The 25,365-nt window shown below is 36.5% G+C and overlaps 1 protein-coding gene across 2 annotated transcripts in view; it reads right to left on the minus strand.

The window, feature by feature from the left end:
* The window catches only part of CSF2RB (colony stimulating factor 2 receptor subunit beta), a 36,847-nt gene extending 20,932 nt beyond the window's left edge, over positions 1-15,915 (minus strand). Inside the window, exons 1-4 of one of the 2 annotated variants that reach the window (XM_026695746.2) lie at positions 15,714-15,915; positions 14,359-14,455; positions 9,318-9,444; positions 1,901-2,064 (exon numbers count right to left, since the gene is read on the minus strand). In XM_026695746.2, the coding sequence (XP_026551531.2) occupies positions 1,901-2,064; positions 9,318-9,444; positions 14,359-14,419 (352 nt within the window). In that variant the 5' untranslated portion in view covers positions 14,420-14,455; positions 15,714-15,915. The remainder of the gene's footprint in view (positions 1-1,900; positions 2,065-9,317; positions 9,445-14,358; positions 14,456-15,713) is intronic. The other variant, XM_087934822.1, reaches the window with a different exon arrangement.
* Positions 15,916-25,365: the final 9,450 nt, after the last annotated feature.

A 25,365-nucleotide genomic window follows, 5' to 3' on the forward strand; every position in this document is an offset into this window, starting at 1 on the left:
ACTGGGCTTCCACTTGCATTTGCTCCAAATGGAAGCAAGCAAAGTTGGTACAACTATTTCAGATTCCATGGAACTCCTTGTCTAACTAACCCATGCAGACCCTGCCTGAACTGGTCTATCAAAACTGTTTCATTCCAATCTGCATCTGCTGCCAAAAACTTGAAATCGGCTATGTAAAGCCTCACCCTTCTGTTGCCTTGTCTGAGCTGCCAAATGTTGCAGCTGGCTCTTGCGACTCTTATCAGGTCTCCAAAATGACCCCTGAATCTGTCCATAAAGTTCTGGTAATTGTCCATGACTCAGTTGTTTCATTCTATGATTGGCAGGACTCACTTAGCTGCCAATTCCTGTAACTAGCTTAACACAAAAGACACTCTTGTGTGCTCTGTAGGGAATGCTGCAGGTTGGGTTCCCATAAGCAACTCACACTGAGCAATTAAGGTTCTTATCTTGTCTGTTTTTCTCCCAAATCTCTCTGACAAGCTTCCATGGTAACCCAGAAAAATTAGCTATGCAGGTGGAACTGCTGAGGAGTAGCCATAGCTGCCAGGAGCAGGGCATTCTGGACTTGGTGCTGAATCAACTGAAGCACCATGGCCACTAAGTTCCTGGCTTCGTCTCCATCCCCTTCTGAGGCTGTAGCAAGGCATCCATCACATTAGGAGCCAACCTAGCAGCTGCTTGTGAGTCCAAGACCATCAAGGTAAACTTTCCCCTTTCTTCAGGAGTGAGAGATGCGAGTCAGGCGATTAACGGCAGGCCCAAGCCACCAGATCCACACATGAAAGGTTGAAGGTGACTTTCATTGTGTTCTACCTATAGTAGAAGAAACTCTCCAGAATGCTAACTTTCCCTTAGAAACAGTTACAGTTCCATGGAACCTAGGGAGTGCAGCAGTTCTAGGTTTCCAATAACTCAAGGCTAACTCCCACTTGATCCCTCCTCCTTCCCTATCTGGGAATTTCCCAACAGTATAGTGCACAACACCAAGGTAGGTCTGAGAGAAATGAGTGGAGAAGCTTAGGTCTACAATTCATCTGGATAGAGCACCATTGTGCTTAGCAGTCAGTTTTAAGTGTCTACATCGGTAGTCCTCAACTTACAACAATTTATGTAGTGACCATTTGAAGTTACAATAGCACTGAAAAAAGTCTTGACCATTTTTTGCACTTATGACCATTGCAGCATCTGCATGGTCATGTGATCAAAATTCAGATGCTTGGCAACAGACTCATATTTATAATGGTTGCAGGGATACTTGGGGTCATATGGATCACCTTTTGTGACCTTGCTGAGAAGCAAAGTCAATGGAGAAGTCATTTTTTAGCTGTATTATTAACTTAACAACTGGATTGATCACTTAACAACTGTGGCAAGAAAGATCGTAAAATGGGACAAACCTCACTTAACAAATGTTTCACTTAGGTTGGGCTCAATTGTGGTGATAAATTGAGGACTATCTGTACCTAATTCTTGGAATATAAGATGTGGGTTCTATTTTGTCAATTTTTTACCATGCTACCTAACAACTAAGCTTGCAAGAAAAAGTCCCTTGATTGTGATGTTTTAGTTCAGGGCTGTCAAACTCCCAGCCCACAGATCAGATGCATCACAATCTGGCCACGCCCATGCCTGGTTTAGCAAAGGGGGGGAAGTCTTGATATGTCACGTGATGCCACCATGACGACATGAGTTTGACATCCCTGTTATAGTTGGTGATCATTCTGAAGTTGCTGTACTTCAAAGTAGTCCCAGAAGCTACCTTTTCAGCAGGTGTTCAGGGTAGTCCCCTTTTAAAATTGTTTCAAATTACTTGAGCAGAAAAATTGGTCAGAGGGTCTCCACCTGATTAGAGGAAGGTAGACACAGAATATTTTCACATGAATATGCAGATACATACTGTTCTTGAAGAGGTCGACATTCAGTTGGATTTCCAACTTCCGATCAGGTTTGAAAATGAACGTATTAATCAGTATGGAATTGAAATTGGTTTCATTCCTCCTACAGTGCCAATGTATCTCAGCATCTACTTTCTGGCTATTGCAGATCATCTTTGTGAGGTTTCTGAAAACAACAGAGTTTTGTTTTATTGGGGGGTGGGAAAGCAACAATTTTTTACATTAACAATATGAATAATTCCATAATTAAGTCAATACCTTTATTATACTAACAAAGTTAATAAAGAAATGTGCATGCTTTCACATTCTCCATAATTCTTCCATCAAGCCAGACAGCATAAAATAGTTGTGGTCTGGACCATGGGATAAGGAATATAATAAACAATTACAGTATATAATAAATATATATATAAATATATATATATATATATATAATAAAAAATTATAGTAAACAATTACACAAGAGAATAATTACTGATGTGGAACAATCAATCCCTTACAGTTTAGTTTTTACCAACTTCTAGAAAACTGTCATAGATATTCCTGGTTTCCATATGTGAAACGTTACATCGCCATAAGACCATCCACTCCTCTTTCACCCTCCTTTTTCCCTCTTCCCTGGCAGATTGGAAAACAGTTCCTCTTTCAGAGTAACAGGCAGAAGACAATAGCTGAAACACCACTTCTTCATTTTCTTAAAAAGAACAAAAGGGCAGATGGTGTCCACTTCTTCATTGCTAATGAACTATGTTTTCTCATCTCCACAATAGGGAACTTCAACTTGTATTTCCTCAAACTATAAATAATATGTGGTGAAGGAAGCATGATTGCATACACTGTCAGGATCACATGTACATATTCATTGGAAAACCCACACATGTTCCCTAGTATGATTTGGTTGCTTATTGTACCCTATGACTATCATTAAGTGCTATAGCTTATGATTCTTGATGAATGTATCTTTTCTTTTATGTATACTGAGAGTATTTGCACCAAGACAAATTCATTGTGTGTCTAACTACACTTGGCCAATAAAGAATTCTATTCTATTCTATTCTATTCTATTCTATTCTATTCTATTCTATTCTGTTCTGTTCTACTCTACTCTACTCTACTCTACTCTACTCTACTCTACTCTACTCTACTCTATTCTATTCTATTTTATTCTATTCTATTCTATTCTATTCTATGTATAAGTAAAACTGAATGGAATTTCCAAGCTACTGTTGACAATGATTTCCAATCATGTAGAGCAGGCCTGTCAAACTGGCAGCCCATGGGCCAGATAAGTCCCGTGCAGGCCACACCCACCCCAGCTCCACAAAGGCAAAAAAGGTCACAATACATCAGAATCCAGCCTGTGATGCAATTGAGTTTGACATCCATGATGTAGGGAGAGCTAGATGAACAAGATTTGTAATCATCCAGAAAGAACTAAACACAACACTTCAGTTTAGGTAAATGCTTTGATTGGACCACAATCTATCTGTTCAACTTAATATTCAATACAACTGCTGGTTTTACCACTACCACCCAATTTTAAACATTTTTTACTGTTGTACAGCATTGAGAAAATATTTCTTCCTTGTGCAACTGGTGTTAGAGCCTTTTATTTCTCTTTGCCTGGTAGAGTTAGCCCATTGTGTCTTCAGGTGAAGGAGAAGGGATCAAGCCAGTCATTGAGAACAGCAAAACCTCTCCTCCGAGGTCTTTCTCTTTCTCTCAAGGAAATGTTGGAAAGGGGAAAGTTGTTGAAGATTTAAAATTCTTAAAATGGATTTACAATGGAAACAAGAAATTTTTCTTTTGGGATTATTACATAATGTTATGGGGGAAAATGGGACTTTGTTATATATATTGAAGGCAGCAAGAACCATATATGCTCAAAAAAGGAAAGAGGCATAGATTCCCAGAACAGAAGAATGGATTGAAAAGATGGTGGAACTGGTGGAGATGACGTAGTTAATTGCATTCATTAGGGATAAGATAAGAATGTAAATAGTTTCGTTTCCACTTGCTTCTGGACTTTCTCTTTGAAAGAGAGAAAAGATGACATTTGATTTTGGGTTTTGACAACTAAGTAGGTCATGGTTATAGGAATGTCTAGTGTTTACTATTTTAGTAAAATGTGATGTTATAACTGCATTATGTATCTTAATCAGTGGTGGGATTCAACTTTTTTTACTACTGGTTCTGTGGGTGTGGCTTGGTGGGCATGGCAGGGAAAGGATACTGTAAAATCTCCAGTCAGAGGTGGTATTTGCCAGTTCTCCAAACTACTCAAAATTTCCGCTACTGGTTCTCCAGAACTGGTCAGAACCTGATGAGTACCACCTGTGATCTTAATGCACCAAAAGAAATTGGAAGTCATTGCTTTTTGTTTCCTTCTTTTCTTTTCTTTCTTCAGTTTATTCACTCTTCCTCTTTTCTTTCCCCCTTTCCATTTTCCCCATTGCCTTTATTTCTATTTGTATTTTACATTAAGAAAAAAAATAGTAAAAATGTTTTTTTTTTAAAGGAAAGAAAACCCAGTCCAAACATTTGGGATTCATTAGCTTAGGGAAAAAATGGTTAGGCTAGAGAATTATTGGGCTTTATTAAATGATGCATGTTTAAGAGTAAATGAATAGGGATGACTAGGATTAACCAGTGAAGAGATTGAGAATGAATAAGAAAAAACACTTCTTTATGCAGCACATAAATAAAAATTATGGAATTCATCACCAAAAAATGAGCTAATAGCCAATAATGGCTTTGAAATGGCATTAGATAAATTTGTGACAGAAAGTTCCAACAAGTCTTGGGAACAGCTATGTCTCCCTCTCCTGCTTGAAAACATCCCAGAGACATCTGACTAACTATTGAGAGAGAGGAAAAGCTGGATTCATGAACTCTGGCCTAATTCAGCAAGCCTTGATCTCATGTTCTTACATACCTCTTTTGAGTAGCTACTGCAGAGATAGGAGAAGTACTTCGTACCATCAGCTCCTCCAAAATCAATAGCACTCCTTAGTTCAAAGATGTCTCCCAATATAGATTACTCATTAAGGGGAGAGCAATGAGAAAGAAGCACTTTGTCTGAAATCAGCCTTAGAGCTTTCTTCACTTTCATCTGACTGCAGCACAAACATTTCCCAACCGTCTCTTTTCCTCATGATGTTCTCCTTCAACTGACTCCCAGCCCTTGCCTGAATTAGTCTGCAGTCATCCTGAACTGTACCAATTTGCAGTGCAGGTACTCCTTGACTTATGACCATAATTGAGCCCAAACTTTCTGTTGTTAAATGAGACATTGTTAAGTGGGTTTTGCCCCATTTTGCGACCTTTCTTGCCACAGCTGTTAACCGAATCACTGTAATTGTTAAGTTAGTAACAAGGTTGCTAAGTGAATCTGGCTTCCTCATTGACTTTGCCTTCAGAAGGCGACAAAAGGTGATCCATATGACGCCAGGTAACCCTGCAACCATCATAAATAGGAGTCAGTTGCCAAGCATCCAAATTTTGATCACATGACCATGGAGATGCTTCAATGGTTGTAAATGTGAAAAATGGTCACAAATCACATTTTTCGCCGTCATTGTAACTTTGAATGGTCATTAAAAGAACTGTTGTAAGTCAAGGATTACCTGCATTGTTCCTCCTCTTACCCCAACACTGAATTTGCTATGGATTTACTATGACACGTTTTCCTCACCATTGCAATAGCCATAGCAATAGTACTTAGACTTATATATTGCTCCACAGTGCTTTACAACTCTCTTGTGAGTGATTTACAAGGTTAGTATGTTGGCCCTAACAATCTGGCACTGCATTTTACCAGCCTTGGAAGGATAGAAGGCTGACTCAACCTCGAGCCTCATCAGGATCAAACTCTAGACTGTGGGCAGAGTTAGCCTGCAATACTGTGTTCTAACCACTGTGCCACCAGGGCTCCTTCCTCACCATACTGTTGATAGCATAGCCTGGTAAACCCAAGGAATAGTATCAGCTATTATTACAGTAGTAATTTTTTTACTGGTATAGGCATGCTCTTTTCCCGCCAATCCATAGATGGAATCTTCCAAGTCCATTGTCTTTGGGCAGCAGGAAAATCTAGTTGTTTCCCACAGGCTTTCCTTCTGTACCTTTCAGATTTCTGACCCCACCCTCAGTTTGGATTCCTGGATCAGCCTGAGTAACAGCTTACTAGCAATCAGGCTGGACAAATTGCAGATAAAGTGAGAGCAAGAAAGTTTATTTATTTATGTATTTGTTTGTTTTGTCAAGCATGTTTTAGATAACAGATATAATTAGGAACGTGATTATGAGTACATGAAATGGGTAGAAATAAAAGAGGACATTAGGCACATTGGTGCTCTTATGCATGCCCCTTACAATGGGTTGAGGGCTTCCAGTTTGAGCTTCTTTGGTGACAGACCGAAATCCACGATTGTGCACAGTTTTGATCTGTGCTCACTACTGGAGTGCCCCAAGCTGGCTGATTTTGGGGCTAAGCCACCCCATAGAGGTGGTGAAGAGGGCAGAGACTGCCAGCAGGGTCGAGGAGAGTCGAGGAGAGAAAACAACCCCCAAAAAGAATAGTTTGAAAAGTAATTACAATATTAGGAAGAAACAGAAGAGAGGATTACAGAAGAGAGAATCAGAATTAGAGAGAGAAGGGATCAAAAAGAGAAGGGAGAAGAAGAGGGGGAAGAGGGAAAGGAAAAGAAATTATAAAGGACAGAAACAGGACATAGAGAAATGGGGAAAATGTACAAGGATTAAGGTTATAAACCTATTTAGAAGACACAGAGATAATGGGTGAAAACTTAATTGGAAGGGGGATTCTGTAAGGGTACATAAGATAGTATTGTTATATTAAAAATAGAAATGAACTTTGAAAATATGAAACAAGTGTGATTAAAATGATAGATAAAATACTCATTGTAATGTAATGTAATGTTTAATAAATAAATGAAATAAAGAGAATGAGAGAATGAAATTAGGAAAGGAGGGGAACATTTTAATTATTATTAATGTGTTATAAAAATTTAAGTGAAGAGGAATATGAAAGAAATATGAAAAAAATATGGAAATATTATAAGTGTTCCTAGAAGTATAATATCCTATTGAAAAGAAATGTTAAAGATGTTAAAGATTATAACTAACATTAATGATAGAGCTGGATTGGAATAGAATAAGTATTTTATTTATTATTGTTATATATATACTTTCTCGTTAAGAACTTAGTGCGTATTTTAAGAATGCACCAAGCAGAATTTGACTGGAAGTTATGTGTTATATTGAATGTTATAATTGTAAAGGCATAAATTGAAGTTTAAATAAGAGTTGAAGGGATAAAAATTAAAAGACGCAAAGGTGTCATACTCCAATCAGTAACTACAGGGGAAAATTTTGTTTAATGAGAAAAGAAAATATGAAATTGAAACAGGACAGACAAAAGTATAAATATAATGATTAGAAAGATATTGAGACTTAGAAATATATATATGTAATTGAATTTAGAAAGGAATGAGATAATTAAAAGTAAGATTAAGAAAACTAAGGGAAAGGAAAAATTATTGAGAAAATGTTAAAATAGTAATAAGATATAGAATAGAACACAAAGATGAATATGAAATTGAATTTGTGTCTGTATGGAGAAGTGATAACTCCGGACCATGCTATTCTCAAAAAAAGAAATTATACTTGTATTATGTTTTGTGAAAACCCAAATAAAATTTTTATATATATAAAAAAAGAATGGGTTGACAGTCTAAGGTTAAAGTTTTGGGAGACCACAGGCTCTCTTCTGCTTCTTCATGAAAAAAAATTCTCATTGTGCCTATGAGTTATTATTTGGGCTGTTTTTGAAAACAAATTTAGCAGAGCTAATCCAGAAATTATATCAGGTTTCATTTGGACTCCTTTTGAATGCACCATGCAAAACATTTGTTCAAAACCAGAACAAATTTTAACAGATGGCTAAACCCGTTCATTTAACCTTCTCTGAAAATTCACCTACTATGCCTCCACATCCCAGGTAAAGGTGAGATATTTTCTGAGCAACTGGTGACATTTAGAAGGAGTAAAACTAAACTGGCAAATCAAACAATCCTTTTTTGAAATTTCTTATATGACTTTAAAAAAAAAATAGCTCAGACCATTTGCCAGGATCAATTGTGGCAGAACAGAGGTCACCAGTGAGAGCGTAAAAGTATATATTGACTAGTGTTGAGGTATGTAACACTTTAACTTAGCCATAAGGAAAAACCCTTAAACTAGAATAGATAAATGTATCCACCATATTTGTGCTTATGACATGTCTGCATAATTCTATGCCAAAATTATTCCTCCTCCTCCTCTTCCTCCTCTCCCCTCCATATTTCTCATTCAATATATTTAAAAAGGAATTATATTGAGATTTCTTGTTTGGGGAGAAGAAAATTTCAGCAAAGTTCCCAGAGATAAATTATAATGTGTGAAAAGCATGTCCTAGTGAGTCCATAAGTGCCCCATCTTTCCTTTTTTAATTCTATCGCTTGCAGTCTGATGTCTTCTAGTCTTCCTGTGCATCAATTAAACCCTACAAGAAAACTACTAAGAAAAACCTTGCTAGGAGAATTCTTTCCTCTTTCTCAGGGGAAAAATAACTTTCAGAAAGCCAAGCTGACACAGTGGTAATTTTCTAAGCATTCACTCATAAATCTATTCCCTCTTGACACTATCTGAAAGGGCAGATTTCTTTTAAAAATACATAATTTATGTTTAAATGGTACTTCTCTTAACATTTATTCTCTATTTTTTTCTCCCAAAGTACAGAATGTTTAATTTTTTGATTGTTAATTATTTACTTGAATGAATTATTTCCTACAAATAAGAATGACATTGGAACATAAGAACATGTGAAGCACCAGTGGAGATACAGTTCTAACTTGCCCTTTTGCGAGTTGCATCTATTTCACAAGCTCCTGTCCAGGGGTGGGATTCTACCGGTTCTGTCCACCTCTGTAGAACTGGTAGTTCTGAAGAGCAGCAGACAGAGAACTGGTTCTATGTCTGCTGCTCTTTTGGCCCACCCACCTGCCTGGGCTCTTACCTGACCATTATTTCCTGCTTTTTTCAACCACAGCTGCTTTGTGCGACACAGCTGTGGTTGAAAAAGCAGGAAAAGGGGGCTTTTCCAACCACTGCACACTTGCATGCAGCACTGCTCAGCTGTCTGGGCAGCTCAGCAGGTCATAAATTGCACTCACATGACTTGCGTGACTCGCGCATGCACCTGTAATGCAGAGCAACAGAACTGGTAGTTATACCAGTTGGATCCCATCCCTGCTCCTGTCCCTTAGCATTACACCCCTCTAGAAATCCTCTTTTGCCCTGCCTTTTCTTTTTTGTGCACCCAAATTCCTGTAAATGAATCAGTGCTCAGCCACTCACGAATGGTTATGTTTGTGGAAAAGGTGCATCTTGACAAAGGCATTTCCCTCCCGAGGCTCAGACCAGGTGCAGTTCATATGTGATTTGTAGTCATTGGAACAGCTCAAGGATTCCTTCAGTCGGCTCTCTAAAAGAAAAGAAGAAGACATTAAAGGGCTATCTCGGGTTTTGCTCCACAAGAGCAAAAACAGCAATGACAAGAAATGAAAATAAATGTTTTTTAAATGTTATTTATTTGGGTATTTAAGCACTATTAAGGAATACAAATTGCCTGTTTTTCAAGTGCACCATTTTGAGAAAGACAGAAAGCTTTTTATTAATTTAGAGGGCTTGTCTAGATACACACAAGCACATATCCAGAATTTTTATTTTATTTATTTGATTTGTCCATCACTTACAAGATAATAGGCATAAGTATAAATATGAGTAAGAGGCTTTGCAGAAGTCTATGTAAATTGCATCTATAGCTATACCCTGGTCAAGTAAAGTTTATTTATTTATTTATTTATTTTGGTTTGTCAATTGCTTACAAGATAATAAGTATAAGTAAAAACATAGTTATGAAAGATGGATACATATAAGAAAAATAAAAGAAATAAAAGAAACAATAGGACAGGAACGCTAGGCACGTTGGTGCATTTATGCATGCCATATGTTTTTGCAGTGTAGGAGTTGAAGATTGCAGGACAATTTTTTCCTGAAACCAAATTGTTTTTTGGAGAGTAGGTTATTTGACTCTAAGTGGAGGTTCATTTTTTTGTGTTGAGTCTTTCTTTTCAAGGTTAGTTAATCTTGCTTTTATAATGTCCAGAGATGCTCCTATGGTATCAAGGGATGTTATTCATGTTTCTATGGTATCAACTCTATCAAACAGGGCAATATATTTGTCCAATTTGGGTTTACATGGTGAACAGAAATATGGAAATGCATGGTTGGATGATTCTAGGAATTGAGTCATTTGCTTGGGTAATCCCAAGCAGCTATGGTGAGCGTAGTTGTCACATAGGGAACATTTGGTGGAATTTTCATTATCCTTTAGAGTTTCTTTACATATAAAGCATGTGCAAGAGTCTTGTGGTTCATTGGTGGGGATTTCTTTCTCTTTGGGTTGTGGTTTGGCATTGGATTTTTTTCCCCTGCATGGTAGGTTTGTTGAGATGGTGAATTGATTAAATTGCTCAATCAGAAAAAATATTTGGGTAATCAATATAGCCAATACCACACCAATTAATCAAATACAATAATCACACTAGTCAAATAATTTCACGAAACAAGAATCACCTAATCAATTAATTACACTAATCATCAATCACACTGGTCAATTAAATTCACTAAATCACTACTTTTACTAATCAATTAAATTACACAAATCACTAATCTTTTACACTGATCAGTAACCACACTATTTGCATTAAACACTAATCTCACTAATCAAGCAAACAATAAGTCAAGTAATCAATTGATTAATTATTTTATAGAAATTGTGTTAGAGACATCATTATCTAATCTTTGATATAGGTCATAAAGTAGAAAAGTTATAAGTTTTGAGGTAATGAAGTAATCAGTGTTTAAGTTTTGTTTACTTTTATACCATCCCACAAAGTTTTTCCATTCTAAAATTGCCCTTTAAAATTCAAACGGAACAGAAAGAAAAAACATAAAGACCCAGGGTAAATATAAGCATAAAGACTGATAAGAAGAATAAGTTGAATGTATCAAAAGACTTGGGGAAAATAAACATGTATGCCACAGAAGCAGAGGGAATGCCATCGCTGAGAAGGCTTGCTCCTAGCTGTCCCTGCCCATATTTAAGCATGAGAGAGCATGTGGAGCAGAACCTTGGAGGATGGTCTAAGTGCTTGTGCAGCATTCAATTTTAGAATCCAATTCATCCCTCATCTGATTAATATTTTCCAGTTGTTGACCAAGGGCTTTGTATGAACCAGCAAGGACACCAATCTCCTAACTGATAAAAGATGCCTAGAATGCAAACCTTTTCACCAGCTCTGAACATACAAATACATCTTTTCACACGCACACAGAAAGCCACCAGTGGAGTAAAAATCATTGCTCTTCTCCAGGCTTGTGTAGCCATAATTTTTTAAAAATTCAACAGGGAGGAAGAGTTTGCATCTTTCAAATTATATGAGCTTCTTTCTGCCAAAATTGAAAAGCCAGTGCCTATGTTTGGATACATGCATGTTAACATTCTTATCTGAGTGTGAACTTAAATAACATGAACAGTACAAGTAACTGGACATGACAAGTTCACATAGACATCCCAAGAGAAGGGACACAAAATTGGACAAATTGCTCATTACTGTAGGCATAAATATTACAGTAGAAGGCTTCTCACGAACAGTGTAAATGGCAAAGTGTGGAGAAGAGTGTGTCTCTGTACCTTGTAGGATGTTTTGGGTAGGAGCCCTGCTGGGAGAAAACCAGGAAAAGTGTACCAAAGATGAGGGGCTGGTAAGGCTGGTCAAAATATTTTGTCCCCTGAAGCTGAGAACTTGCTTCATTCTTTTAATTTCCATAAAAATAAGTCGTGTTTCTATTTACTCATTGTATTTGAACACCACGGTAATCTAGACAGAATCCCAATAATTAACATTCACATACAATAATATGTTTAAAACATCCATGTTATAAAGCTAAAAACCCCAGATTAAATACATTAAAAGAATCTTTAAGAAACAAAATAACCCTGTAATATAATATGGTGGTCCAACATAATTTCCATTGACCAAACACAGGCAGGAGCATCTAAATTTCCACGCACCCTTTGAAGAGGTCCATTTCAATAACTTCCCAAATAATAGCAGAGGTGATTCAAGTCTCTATTGGGAGACTGTTCCAAAGCACAGGTGCTTCTACTGAGAAACTATGATTCTGAGCACATTACTGCAGTTTTACCCATTACTTCACAAAAGTGGGAAACTAACATTCTGCAAAGATTATATCAGCTTGATTCTGATCAAAAAAGACAGCCCTGGAAGTATCCAGGTGCCAAACTTTGTAAGCTTTATTGAATTACATATTGAATTATATCCAGAAACCAATTGACATCCAATACAGAGCTCATAACACTGATGTAATATGCTCAAAGTGAGGAATGCCAGCTAATAAATCAGCCACCAAATTCTGCCCTAATTTAATGTTCTGGATGGTTTTCAAAGGCAGCCCTATATAGAGAATCTTGCAGTAGTCTATACAGGTAATTGCAATGGACCGAGTTGTCATCAAAGGTCTCTTTTGCTCCGAGTAGGGCTGCAACTGGCAAGCCATCCAAAGTTAGACAAAGATGTTGTGAGAGTCCACCTGCCCATCCAATAGTAGCCATAAATTTAGGAGAACCTTCAAGTTACAGTCTAGCTTCTTGAAGGGTCGAGCTTTCTTTTCAAGAGACAGAACTGGAATTGGCAAAGCACATCACTGAACAAAGCAGCAATGCTATCCTATTTGGGTCCTGATTTAGCCTGTTTTGTCCCATTCAGTTCTGGTAATTTCCAAGGACAAGTGTGTACACATAAATATCATCTGCATACTAATGGTACTATATCCTGAACTTTCAGATGACATTCTAAGTACATTCATATTAATGTTGAAGATTGGCGGTTGAGGGAAAGGGGGAGAAATCCTACAGTACCCCACAAAGAAATGATTACCTAGGCCCCTCTGTCCAATACAACCACCATTTTAAACTACCCACTAAAGCAGGAGCTCAAGCCTTTGCATTTGGTCCAGAGGAATACTATAGGCTGCACAGATGGGATCTCAGATCCCAATTAAAGTTATCAATTGTGGCAATCGTACAGTCAAACCCCGTGCAGGTGGGCAAGATCAGGGAAGCAAGAATTATACAGATTTCAGTAGGATAACTTTAATACTAAATTAAGATAGATAATATTGTAAATTATAAAAGACATCTCCCACTTTTGTTTATAGCATGTTAATTAAGGTGGAATTTCTCTGAATTATTTAAAAAGATTTTTCTGAAGTTTCTTTCTAACTGGGCTAAATGGCCATTTATGAGATAAGCTGTCAACCAACTCATGCTTTTCTCTTGATAGTTTACATCTATCCTCTTTCCATTCTTTTCCAAACCTCCTCACTAGGCAATAGTTATCAGTCACATTGAAGGAGTGCCTCTTAAGGAAAAAGGACCATTACAATCCTATTGAAATCTGCTGGCACCCTTCCTTTCTGGAGTGAAGTTTTGATAATCTCCCAGTTTCAGCTTGTCACACTTTCTCCAGCTCCACCTAAGAGCTAGGTTCCAGCCCATAAATAACTGAGGACATCCCAAAAAGCATCATTAGAATCAGAATTCCAGATCACATGGCAAGACATTACTTCAGTTATCACATTAACTCCCCACCCACAAACAGTCAAGTTTTTTGTTAATTTGAACAATTTATCAGCAAAAAGCTGCACAAAATAGTCTCAGGGGACAGGCAGGGGATCCCTCTGTAATCGCCACCTCAGAAGGGAATTATCAACATTCTCAAGAATGTTGCTATTAGGACTATGATGGTGAGTCTTCTCTATTCAGCCACCATTTTTGAAACAACAATACCTCAAAGATCAGGGTAGGTCAACATTGCTAGGATTTCAGGAGATCTTTTACATCTAATTTCCAGTGATTCATGAGGGGACACAAGTTTTGGTCTCTACTGAAGAAGGAATATTTGTATTGGCCAGAATTGGTGTGACTTCAAACTGAATGAGAATCTTTCCAAGCATGAATCTCACATAGTTCTTTATGGCACGATTTATTAAGAAGAATGGAATGGAGTAAGAATTCCAGTGACTGAATTAGACTATATTTAGCATCAATTTACCCCATGGACATAATGGTTTGGGGTTTTTTTTCTTAATGACTTTCCCATTATCAGGTAAGGATATAGTCTTTTCAGTAATAATGAGGAGGCTTGCAACTGACTATTAATCTAAGAGCCTCCTGATTGTTTATCAAGAAAAAAAATGAGAAGGAGCAAAGATGGAAGTGAAAAGTAAAATGTATCAATAGAAAACCTACCTCGAGCTTCAATGATGATAACAGTGAGTCTTAAAGCCAGAGCAATGCTGTAGAGCTTCATGTCTGTTAAATATTCTTTGTTGCCTGAAGAACTCACCTGTGGGCAAGATAGATTTTTTTAAACAAGGTACTGTTGAGTGATGGCTACTTTCCCATTGCTGCTCTTTCTTCTGCTGAATATGTGATTAAAACATTCAGTACAATTAATTAAACTCCACTTAATTAATTCCCAAATTATTCTTTTTCATTTCGCTTGCCCACACTCCCTTGCTGCTTCTTAACAAATTGCAGTTTTGCCACAAAATCACTAAGACTGGGAGATTGAGCTACATGTTTGCCAAGGAAGTTTGCTATTGGATTCATTCATTAAAAGAAACAAGAAGACAAAAATAAAACAAAACTTCTATGGATTCCCAAATTCCCTTCAACTTCCCAGGATTTCTCCAAAGATAGTTAGCCTTAAAACCTCCAACCAGATTAGTGCAGATGAAAGGCAGAATCGCAATTCTAAGGTTAATTCTCTACCATCAGAGAGAACTGTTCTAGTTTCTCTTTATATCGTAGACCAGTATCATCTTTTATAGAGAGAAGTGAGAAAAGATAGAAGAGACAGAAACCCATCTCTTCCTCAGAGCAATTCTCCATACATGTTTCTGACAATTCCAGATCAGACCAGTTAGACATGACACCAAAGGCCCTGATTCTGTGAGGCTGATCCTCAACCTCCATTAGTCAGATCAGAATAAGGAATGTACTTGGGTTCACTTCAACACCAGTGGGGTTAATATTTGTTATTTGTCTAAAGACTCTCGTTTTATGGATTTTGTTATTAGAGCAAATAATAGAGCGAGCTGTCTTTTGATTTAATTTTTTTGTTTTTAATATCTTTTTTACTTTTGAATGCTATCCAGAATTTACTGGAGATGGGTAGCGAATAAATTTACAATTATTAGATTGATCACACATGTAGCTAAATGATTAGATTGGATTTTTATTCACCTCTCAGAATAACAGAGTTGGAAGAGACCTTGGGGGTCTTCTTTATAGTCCAACCTCCTGCTCAAGCAGCAAACCCTATACCATTTCAGATAAGTCCAAGGAGATCATAAGTTAAACACAAAGCCAACTGGGTGACCTTGGACCAGTCACTCATTCTCAGCCCTAGGAAGCAGGTAATGGCAAGCCACTTCTGTAATTCTGCAAAGACTTGTCCAGGCAGTTGCCGGGAATCAACATCGACTCAAAGACATGCATGTAAACATACACAAAACAGCAATACAAATAGTTTGAAAGTATTGACATTTTCCCTGACATAACATAACAATATGTGGTAACAAATACTAATAAGCGCTCACCTTCTCATTTATTTTTCTTCTTCTTTTTGACGATAGTTTCAAACTATACAATCAGTAGTGAAGGATTAAGCTTTTTACTCCATGTTACCACCACTGCCAATTAAAACTTTTCATAACTACAGGAATCTTCAAATGCAATCTTCCAGAGAAGCGTTGATAGTGTAACCATACAGTTTGCATGTTGATCAGTTTCTGGTGAAGTATCATTTGTTTCTTTCTGTTTTTCTTTTCTGGTAGTTTCCTTTTTTCAAAGTAGCATTTCAACATCTCTTTTGCTTACGGAAGAGAAACTAAATGTTTCATGTTCATAATAATTGCATAACATTTTAAAGAAAGCATTGTACTTCATCAGAGAATCTAACAATCTGGTGTCCAACCTATGACCCATGGGCCACATGCAGCCCTGGACAACTAATAATGTGACTCCATAAGACCTCAAAAAAATAAATGAAGTTTGTTTTTCATACACATTAACTATATGGCATATTTTATAGGTGGCCCAAGATAATTCCTCTTCACTCAATGTGGCCCAGGCTAGCCAAAAGGTTGGCTAAGCCTGATCTAGACTAACTATTATAATCAAACTATAATTTTATTGGACAAAATGATTGGAGAAAAATGTGATGTGATTCACAATATTTATATAATATCCTTACATAGATAACACAGATTATATAGTTTATACCATTTCTTAATGATATCAACATTCAAGTGACAAAAGTTGCAACATTAGAGTCACTAAAATGAAATATTCTTAGGTTAGAGAGATTTGGGGCAGGACTGTTTCCCACAATTGTTCATTAAAATGTGGTTTCAAAGTATATTGGTTTTTACAAAAAAAAAAAAAAAATCCGCATAGACTATTCAGTTTTTCTTCAAAGTGATGATGTATACCCAGCTGCTTTGTACATATTCACTCAGAATCTGCCAATTTTTGCCAAGTTATTAATCTAAGGTTACCGTTTCAAACAATTCTGAGTTAAATGACAAGTTGTCTAAAGCAGCAGTCACCAACTGGTGGGCCGCGAAATATTTTTGGTGAGCTGCAGAGAAATCTCACCCCAAGAGCACCCCCCCAAAGCAATTAATCCAGGCTGCACAGAAACATAAGTGCCTATGCTGCCCACATGCCCCGCGGGAACCCTCCCCACCCACTTACTCCTTACTTGCCTGCTAAATTTCTATTTTTCCTTTTTCCGACCATCTTCTGTTCTGCTGTGCCGGGAGATTTAGATTAGCTAGGAAGCAGAAATTGGTTGGTTTTTTTGCTTTCCAGCTAGTCTTTAGATCTTTGGCTCTGCTTTTAAGTACAGCCTGACCTCCCTTAGGAGGGCAGACTCACACCAAGCAAATTTGAGAGACTGAGCTAGCCAATGGCAGATAGATAGATAGATAGATAGATAGATAGATAGATAGATAGATAGATAGATAGATAGATAGATAGATAGATAGTTCATTGAATGATTCTGTGAGCAATCTGCCTGCTTTGCCTGATTTTTATTTTAAAAAAATCAATATTTACTTGCATGGTGTGTTGTGAGTTAATTTTGTGAGTTTACTTGCGAGCAAATTTTATGTGACAGACTGAGCTAGCTGATGGCAGATAGATAGATCTCTGAATGAAACTGTGATTCCATGAGCAACTCAATCTCCCTGCCTGCTTTGCCTGATTTTGGGTAAAAGTTGCTCTTTTTTAATAAAAAAAATCAATATTTATCTAAATATTTATAATATTTACATATAAGCCATGCCCAGCCAGTCACATGACCACCAAGCCACACCCACAAATTAGGCCACACCCACAGAACCAGTTAGTGGTCCCTGGGATCTAAAATTATGAGTTTGATGGTCCCTGAGGTCCAAAAGGTTTGCGACCCCTGGTCTAAAGACTGATAAAGTTCATCATCTTGGTTATATAAAAATGTTATAAATAAGAAAAAGTTATTACATAATCATTCATAGGAGAGAGGGGGAGGGAGGGAGGGAGGGAGGGAGAGAGAGAAAGAGAGAAAGAGAGAAAGAGGCTTAGCTAGCAACTGTGAATCAAACAAGTGTTACCCATATTTCATTAAGTAGTTTTTATAAATTCACTGCTGAATATCTCCTTAGAGCCCTGCTATATTCTCTGCCCTATTAAACTTTTAAAACATTTCTTTTAATTTAAAAAACTGAATCAGGAAGCTGGCATTCTGAAAAATAAAACAACTCTTTGGTTTTTATAAAATGACCTGACTCCATTAAACAACAATAACTTAGTTTATTTACAAGAACAAAATTGTACAATTGCTTGCATATCTGAATTTACTTTTCTTAGCAGGAACACTCTCTCCAGCAGCTTATTTTCTCCCAGGGTTCTTTCTTGTCATATAAAGAACTGGCTTCTCCTTCTTCCCCTGTTCACTAACTAGCACCAGAGTTCATTACATTGCTTTTCAACTCAATCATGAACCTTATGTAACCTTCAAAAACCCAGTGCATGTTTTCAGTGTCCTAACTGAGGTGATGAATATGCTGGCAATCACATCTAATTAATTTAAAGATCATTCTGTCAGAATAAACAGTGGTATTTTTATCTGCATAAATTAGTTTCATGCAAACTTTCAACTGGGCTGCATCTGGAAGTTGTAAGTTTTATGCCTAAAGATGAGATGCTCAAATCTGATGGTGTAGTTATGTTGCTATTGTTATCTCTTAGTAGTACATTAATTCAATAATTCCATCTGTTGCCAAGTTTACCTTGCTTAACCTTGTTTCTGTACTAATTTTAAATGTCTTCTGCGTTTCTTAATGTTACCTCTCTTCATCTTGAGAAAATAACATTGAAATTTCTACATAGTTGTTGGTTAAGACTGTGCCTTTGACAAAGAATACTCTTTGTGAAATCTTCAAAGTGGAATTTGTAGGCTGCTTTTGCATTTGATGCATAGACCTTGACATTGATTCAATTAGGGTGTATGTTTATTTCCAAGACTGGAAATAAGATTCATAAGTCATAATTTAATAAAGCTTGTTAATGCTAGAATTTATTTCATAGTTTGAACTACTTTTTCTGTTCCATTACTGGCTTATGAGTGGCTGGGACTGATTGTAATGTGTCTAAAATTGTATTTCTTTATAAATAGTCCAAGCTCTTTTTCAATGAACTGTGGGACATTAGGATATCCCTAATTTGCTGGTATGTATTTTAAACAATTAGTAACAGCAGTTCTTGTAACATCATTCATGTTTGCCATATCATGGTCCCTGGAAAAATACTTTAAGGCAGGGGTATCAAACTTACGGCTGGCAGGCCAGATGCATCATGTCTGGCCACACCCACACCCAGGTTAGCAAAGGGGGGGAGTGCCGATACATCACGTGACAATGACATGACAACGTGAGTTTGACACCCCTGCTTTAAGGCAACAAAATACTTATGACCTCCCAGCTAATTCTCTTCAAAGATCCATCTGGCTTTGGTGTAATTATCTCTGTTATTTTCACTAAAAAAATTCATCACCTGCCACCCTTGTTGATGGCCCTGACTCAACAATGGCCATGAGACACAAACTGTAATCTTGTTATTCTGCACTGAGTATTACCTTTAGGCCAGATGTGTCCAAGAAGAATAGCACAGTCAGATGTTTTGAACACTTTAATTTGGATACTAGTCCTAAGTAAGGGATTTGGCTAGATAGCCCCCTCTCAAATCTATTCTAGGGAAACAAAAACCAGAGGTAGAATATGAATTCTAAATGCCAAATCACATTTTCTTTCCCACAAAATATATCAAAATACAAGTTTCACAAAAGGCAAAGTGTTGATGGTGAAACATACCCACATCCATAGGGAAAACAAACACACCAAACTTCCACATGTAAGGGTGGAGGAGAGCAATATTAAGTCTTAATGTGCCAGCTTTTCATTCATTTATTTTAAATGAAATAAATTTTTGAACAGTTCTGAGAAAGAATGTGGCTGGGTGGATGCCAAAGAAGGATTCTTAGGCTTATTAGTGAGCATGGACACCATACCTAAGATTCCTAAATTAAAATATTGTCTTCAACTAAGTTATGGGTCATTATTATTTGACTTATATAAGGAGCTGTTTGGCAGATTCCATGTTTCATATACCAAAAATTCAGTTCTATCAACTTATTTTCCAGCCTTTTGTATGGTAGCTATTTGAATAGCCCTCTGCTCACAGGTATCTAGAGGGGAGACTGATAGTCAAAATGTACAAGATGGAAGGGATAGAGTCAAAACCTACACACACACACCCCTACAAAACTTACAAAGCCTAGCACAGAGAGATATACATTATGATGCTACCTGAGGCTGCATTAAACTTAGCACACTATCCCCAAGTTAACAGTGGTTTTCCGATGTGATTTTTTTTTAAACTTTGCAAGTCATATGGAACAATAAACTATCAATATAACCTGAGTTTGCATTACACATAAACCAACCACATTCAACAACTAATGTGGACCAGCTTCAACAAAGGCTAAGTGATGCTGAGAAATCAATCACACAAAAATTACACCAATGCGATTTAATAGAATTAGTCAAGATGGACCAGTTGCCTCACTAGCAGCCAGCTTCAAATATTCAGGAATAAAGTTTCATTTGAAATTGTCTTTCTGATTTATTTTATACAACACTGGATTCAACATTTCATTATGATATTCAGCTGTTGCTACCAGTTTCCTATCTTTCTATACTATTGTGTGCATTTGATTGTATAAAAGAAGACATCTGCTTTCTCAGAGTTTAATGGAAAACAGAAAATCTAATCCATCCCCATGCCAGAAAGAAATACAAATTGGTTGGGGAATTAAATTTGCATGGATTTAATTCCATTAAATTCCAGAGCTTTTTCAATTAAGAGAGAAAAGTTTCAGCCAATACAAAATGTCAGTGTTGCTGGCCAAAGATTATTCATGCAACTAAAAGAAAAACAAATAAAACACCAAAAACTCTTACATCTCCTGGTAATTTTCTAGTTGCTAAAGGGGCCAGCACAAAAAGTAATAATGGGAATATTTTTTGCTCTCTATCCTCCTTATACTGCAATTTGAGTAGAGCATAATGTGATTCAGAAAATAAATCCTGAATGCTTCATTGAAAAGATGTAGTTGTCTGAAATTATATCTGTCCTCCCTACAATCTCAAAGGTCGGTGTGTGCAGGATATATGGTGTGGAGGAGTTGTCCTTGTTTTTTGACTCCTTAAATGACTCTCTTAAAAGATGTAAAAGTCAAGAATTCTAAGAAGTGGAGTTGCTTGGAGGTTGCCCATCAATTTTGAGCGTCTGGATAGAGATGAATCAGGATCTCAGTCTTCCCATTGTACTGTGATGGATTGCATTTCTGTTTAAGTTATAATCAAACTTACTATATTAATGCATACCCTTAATTTCTTTTAGCATTTGGGGGGCAATGCTTGCACTAATGACACTCAATCTTATCCCTCCCTGAACCAGAACTCCTTCCCCCTTCATCAAACCTTCCTTCCATCTATCTATCCACCATCCTTCCATCCATCCATCCTTCCTTCCTTCCCAACATAAAAAGTGTCCTTTCAAAACCGGACAGCATTTGAGAGTGGATCTGGCATCGCAGTGTTTGGATGGGCGATCTTGATCCTCCAAGATCACTGCCGATATCTCAGCTGCTGGTCGATCCCCATGGACCTAAACCATCCCATAGAGACGGTGATTGACAAGGGCACGTCCTGTTGATCCCAGGGGCATCACAAAGTCCCTGGCTGATCCTAGATCTTCATTGAACTCAGACTATAAAATATTTGCTTCAATTTTGGCAGAAAGACTACAAAGTCACTTAAATTTTATTCATACTGATCAAAATGGATTCCTGCCAAAGAGACAAATCAAAGACAATGTGAGAATTATTTTGGATACTCTGGAAAATTATGAAGCACACTCTGAGAAGCAAATGGCCTTGATGTTTCTAGATGCACAAAAAGCCTTTGACAATGTGAGTTGGCGATTTATTTTACTGCAATTGATACAAATGGGCTTTGGTAAAAAATTTATCCAAGCCATTGAAACAATATACGATGAACAAACTGCAAAGGTGATGGTGAATGGAGAATTAACAGAATCAATAGATATAAGAAAAGGGACAAGGCAAGGCTGCCCATTGTCACCTCTGCTGTTTGTGTTAATATTGGAAGTGTTGAACAGGAATATTAGAGAAGAAAGAGAAATAAAAGGAATGAAAATTAAAAAGGAGGAATATAAATTGCAAGCTTTTGCAGATGACCTGGTGTTTATATTATGACCTGGTGTTTATACCAATGAAACAGCACCCAAATTAATAGAAAAAATAGAAGAATATGGAAAAGTAGCAGGTTTGAAAATAAATAAAGACAAAACAAAGATATTAACAAAGAATATGTTAGCAAGACGAAAGAAAGAGTTGGAAGAAATTTTAAAAATACAGGTCACGAACAAGGCTAAATATGTAGGGATAAATGTTACACCAAGATGCAGTACACTGAAGGAAGATAACTATGTTAAACTCAAACAGCAGATTGCGACAGATTTGATAAAATGGAAAAAATTGCAACTATCATTGATTGGGAGAATATCTACAATTAAGATGAATATATTGCCTACAATTTTATATTTATTCCAGACAATTCCTATTTGACTAGGAAAATAGTTTTTTAAAGATTTAAATAGAATTGTGTTGAAATATATTTGGCAGGGTAAAAAAGCAAGAATAAAATTAAAACTGTTGCAAGATGCAAGAATAAGAGGAGGGTTTGCCTGGCCCAATTGGGAGCTATATTACCAGGCATCAAGTTTGATGTGGGTAAAGGAATGGATAGCACTAAGGAACAGTAAATTACTGACTTTAGAAGGCCATGACTTGCTGTTGGGATGGCATGCTGTTCTCTGGTATAAGAGAACTAAAACACAGGAGTATTTTAGAAGACATTATATTTGAGAAGCATTGTTTTTGAACTGGGAGAAGATAAAAAGACAATATTACTTAAACATTCCAACATGGATATCAACTATTGAAGCTTTTTCTTATCCAATAATATATAAAAAGGAACAAACAGTTAGATATGGTGAGATATTGAATGAAAAGGGTGAACTTAAATCTATGCAAGCGTTGGAAGAATAAGATGTAAAAATGAATTGGTTTTCATATTTGCAAATATAATCTGAGTTTGATAAAGACTCAAAAGCAGAAGGTATTTATGATAAGTTGACTGATTTAGATAAAATTTTGATGGGTACTGATGAAAAGGTAATTAAAAAACTTTATGGACATCTATTAGAATTTAAATTGGAGGAGGAACAAGTTAAAGAAACTATGATTGCTTGGGGGAAAAATTTTGGATATGGGATTGATTTATAAAAATGGCAAAAATTGTGGTCTCAGAATTATAAAATGACAATGTCAACTACATATAAAGAAAATTTGTATAAGATGTTTTACAGGTGGCACTTATCCCCGATGACACTTGAGAGAATGTTTAAGAATAAATCGGATAAATGCTGGAAATGTCATCAGATATCTGGTTCATATTACTATATGTGGTGAACATGTTCGGACACGAAGAAATATTGACTAAAATCCACACATGGTTGGAAAAAATGATAAAACAACATATAAACTTTAAACCAGATATCTTTTTATTGGGAGTCATACCAGACATATACAATAAAGAATTGAAATATTTGATTGTAAATGTTTTAACAGCGGCTAGAATTGCATTTGTGAAGAACTGGAAAAATGACAAAATACCTATGCAGAAGGAAGTTATTAAAAAAATTATGGACTGTGCTGAAATGAGTAAACTGACATTTGAAATTAGAGAACAACAAGAAAAGCAATTTTATATGATACAGGATTTTTTTTATCAATGGTTGGATAAAAAGACATGGTAAGGTAACAGAATAGATAATTTTGTTATAGAAGTTTAATAGACTGATAGAAAATATAATGTAGACATATATAACCATTGGATGACAGCATAATATAATATTGATGGAATAAATAGCAGAATAATTAATAATTGATAAATAGATAAGCATATGTTAGTTTGACAATGTGAGACTGATATAAATTGTGAACAATGATTATGAAAGGATTACACAAAAGATTCTAAACCAACTGACACACTATATGTACAAAATGGAAGATGGTTTTATGGTTTTTTTAATGTATTGTCTATGTGTTTTTGTCTTAAAATAAAAAAAAATATTTAAAAAAGGTGGACAGCATTTATCTGTCATCTCAGATCTGGAATCTGGAGGAGCTGTCTTGCTTCCCTTTGTAAAAAAACATAGCACTGTCTCACTGATTCCCTTACTTAATTATTTTATTTCTATCATTCTTTCTCCAGTATAATGTTGAATGCCAACTGATCTAACCCCAGTAGCAAAGCCGCCCTACGTTTAAGAAGTTTGTGCCTGTCAACGATGAAAAAGATCTTGATGAAGTGCTTCTGGGGATCAGACAGCTTGATGTGTCTGCCCAGTGGCTTGAAACAAATGTGCTCCCCAAGAGTAGCTGAATTCACATTTCTTCTTTCATCCTGTACTCTTGGTTTGGGGCAAGTTCTCAACATGCCCCAGGAGCAATGACAGTTAAAGAATTTCCTTTCTAAGGAAAGGATAAAGATAATTTATACCATTGGGTCCCCACCCCCTTAAATAGCAGAGAATAGGAATTAGCTGCAAAATTTGCAAGGCAACAGACAGAACAATGGCGCTTATTCTCTATTCTTTCAAGAAAAAAAAAAGAAGCAGAGTTATTTCTCAGAGATTGAAAGAAGTTTGGCAGAAGAAATGAGAGAGGAAGTAGAAACTGAAACTCATCTAAGAAAGGCAGGTTAAAACCTTAAAGTAATTATGGGCTCAGAAGAAAGTCAATGCAAAAAAAAAAAAGGCACATAATTAGAATTATCAGCTATTTCACACATACCTTATTTCTGGCAGGTTTCCTTTGCTTTTAGCAGCAGTGTGGCATTCCGACATGTCAGCCAGTAAAATTTCCCCAAAGGCTCCTGAGAGGCACTAATTTATTAGACAAACACCCAAGATAGCTAACTTGTTATTCATAAAAAATATGGAATAGTTAGATTTATACCTTGCATGTGATATTTGACAGGGAATAGAAAGTTCCACAGTTGAAAGTTACAAAATGAAATCCTTCCAGAGTCTAAAGCATTTGTGTGGTTTCTCTATTCCTTCAAGTAAAAAGGAGGTTGGGAGGCTTTGTATTCATATGGGAAGATTTTGTTCCATCCACAATTATGTGCTAATTATGACTTCCCTTTTCCTTGTATGTTGCCTCCTGCCATCTCATCCTGATTGCTCCAAAGAGAGCAAAGAATGAAAGTTGAAATCCTCATTTTGCATTTATCTTATTTACAAGATGGCCAAGACACAGGTTTAAGGGTCCTGCCCGCCCTTATACATTTGCAGCAGTCTGCGACGTCCCTAGCTTACTGTGCTTCAATTAGTTCCTAAAGATCGTGAGGATATTCTTATCAATGGGGATTTTTAGAACAAGAAATGCTGTAACCAAGGAAGACTTTTATTTATTTACATATGCATGTATATATTATTAGAGTCCTATGCCACCCATCTCGCCAACAATGGAGAAGAAACCTATTACATTACCAC

Source organism: Pseudonaja textilis, chromosome 5 (assembly GCF_049901715.1).
Source record: "Pseudonaja textilis isolate UNSWEBS1 chromosome 5, rPseTex1.2, whole genome shotgun sequence".
NCBI lineage: Eukaryota > Metazoa > Chordata > Lepidosauria > Squamata > Elapidae > Pseudonaja > Pseudonaja textilis.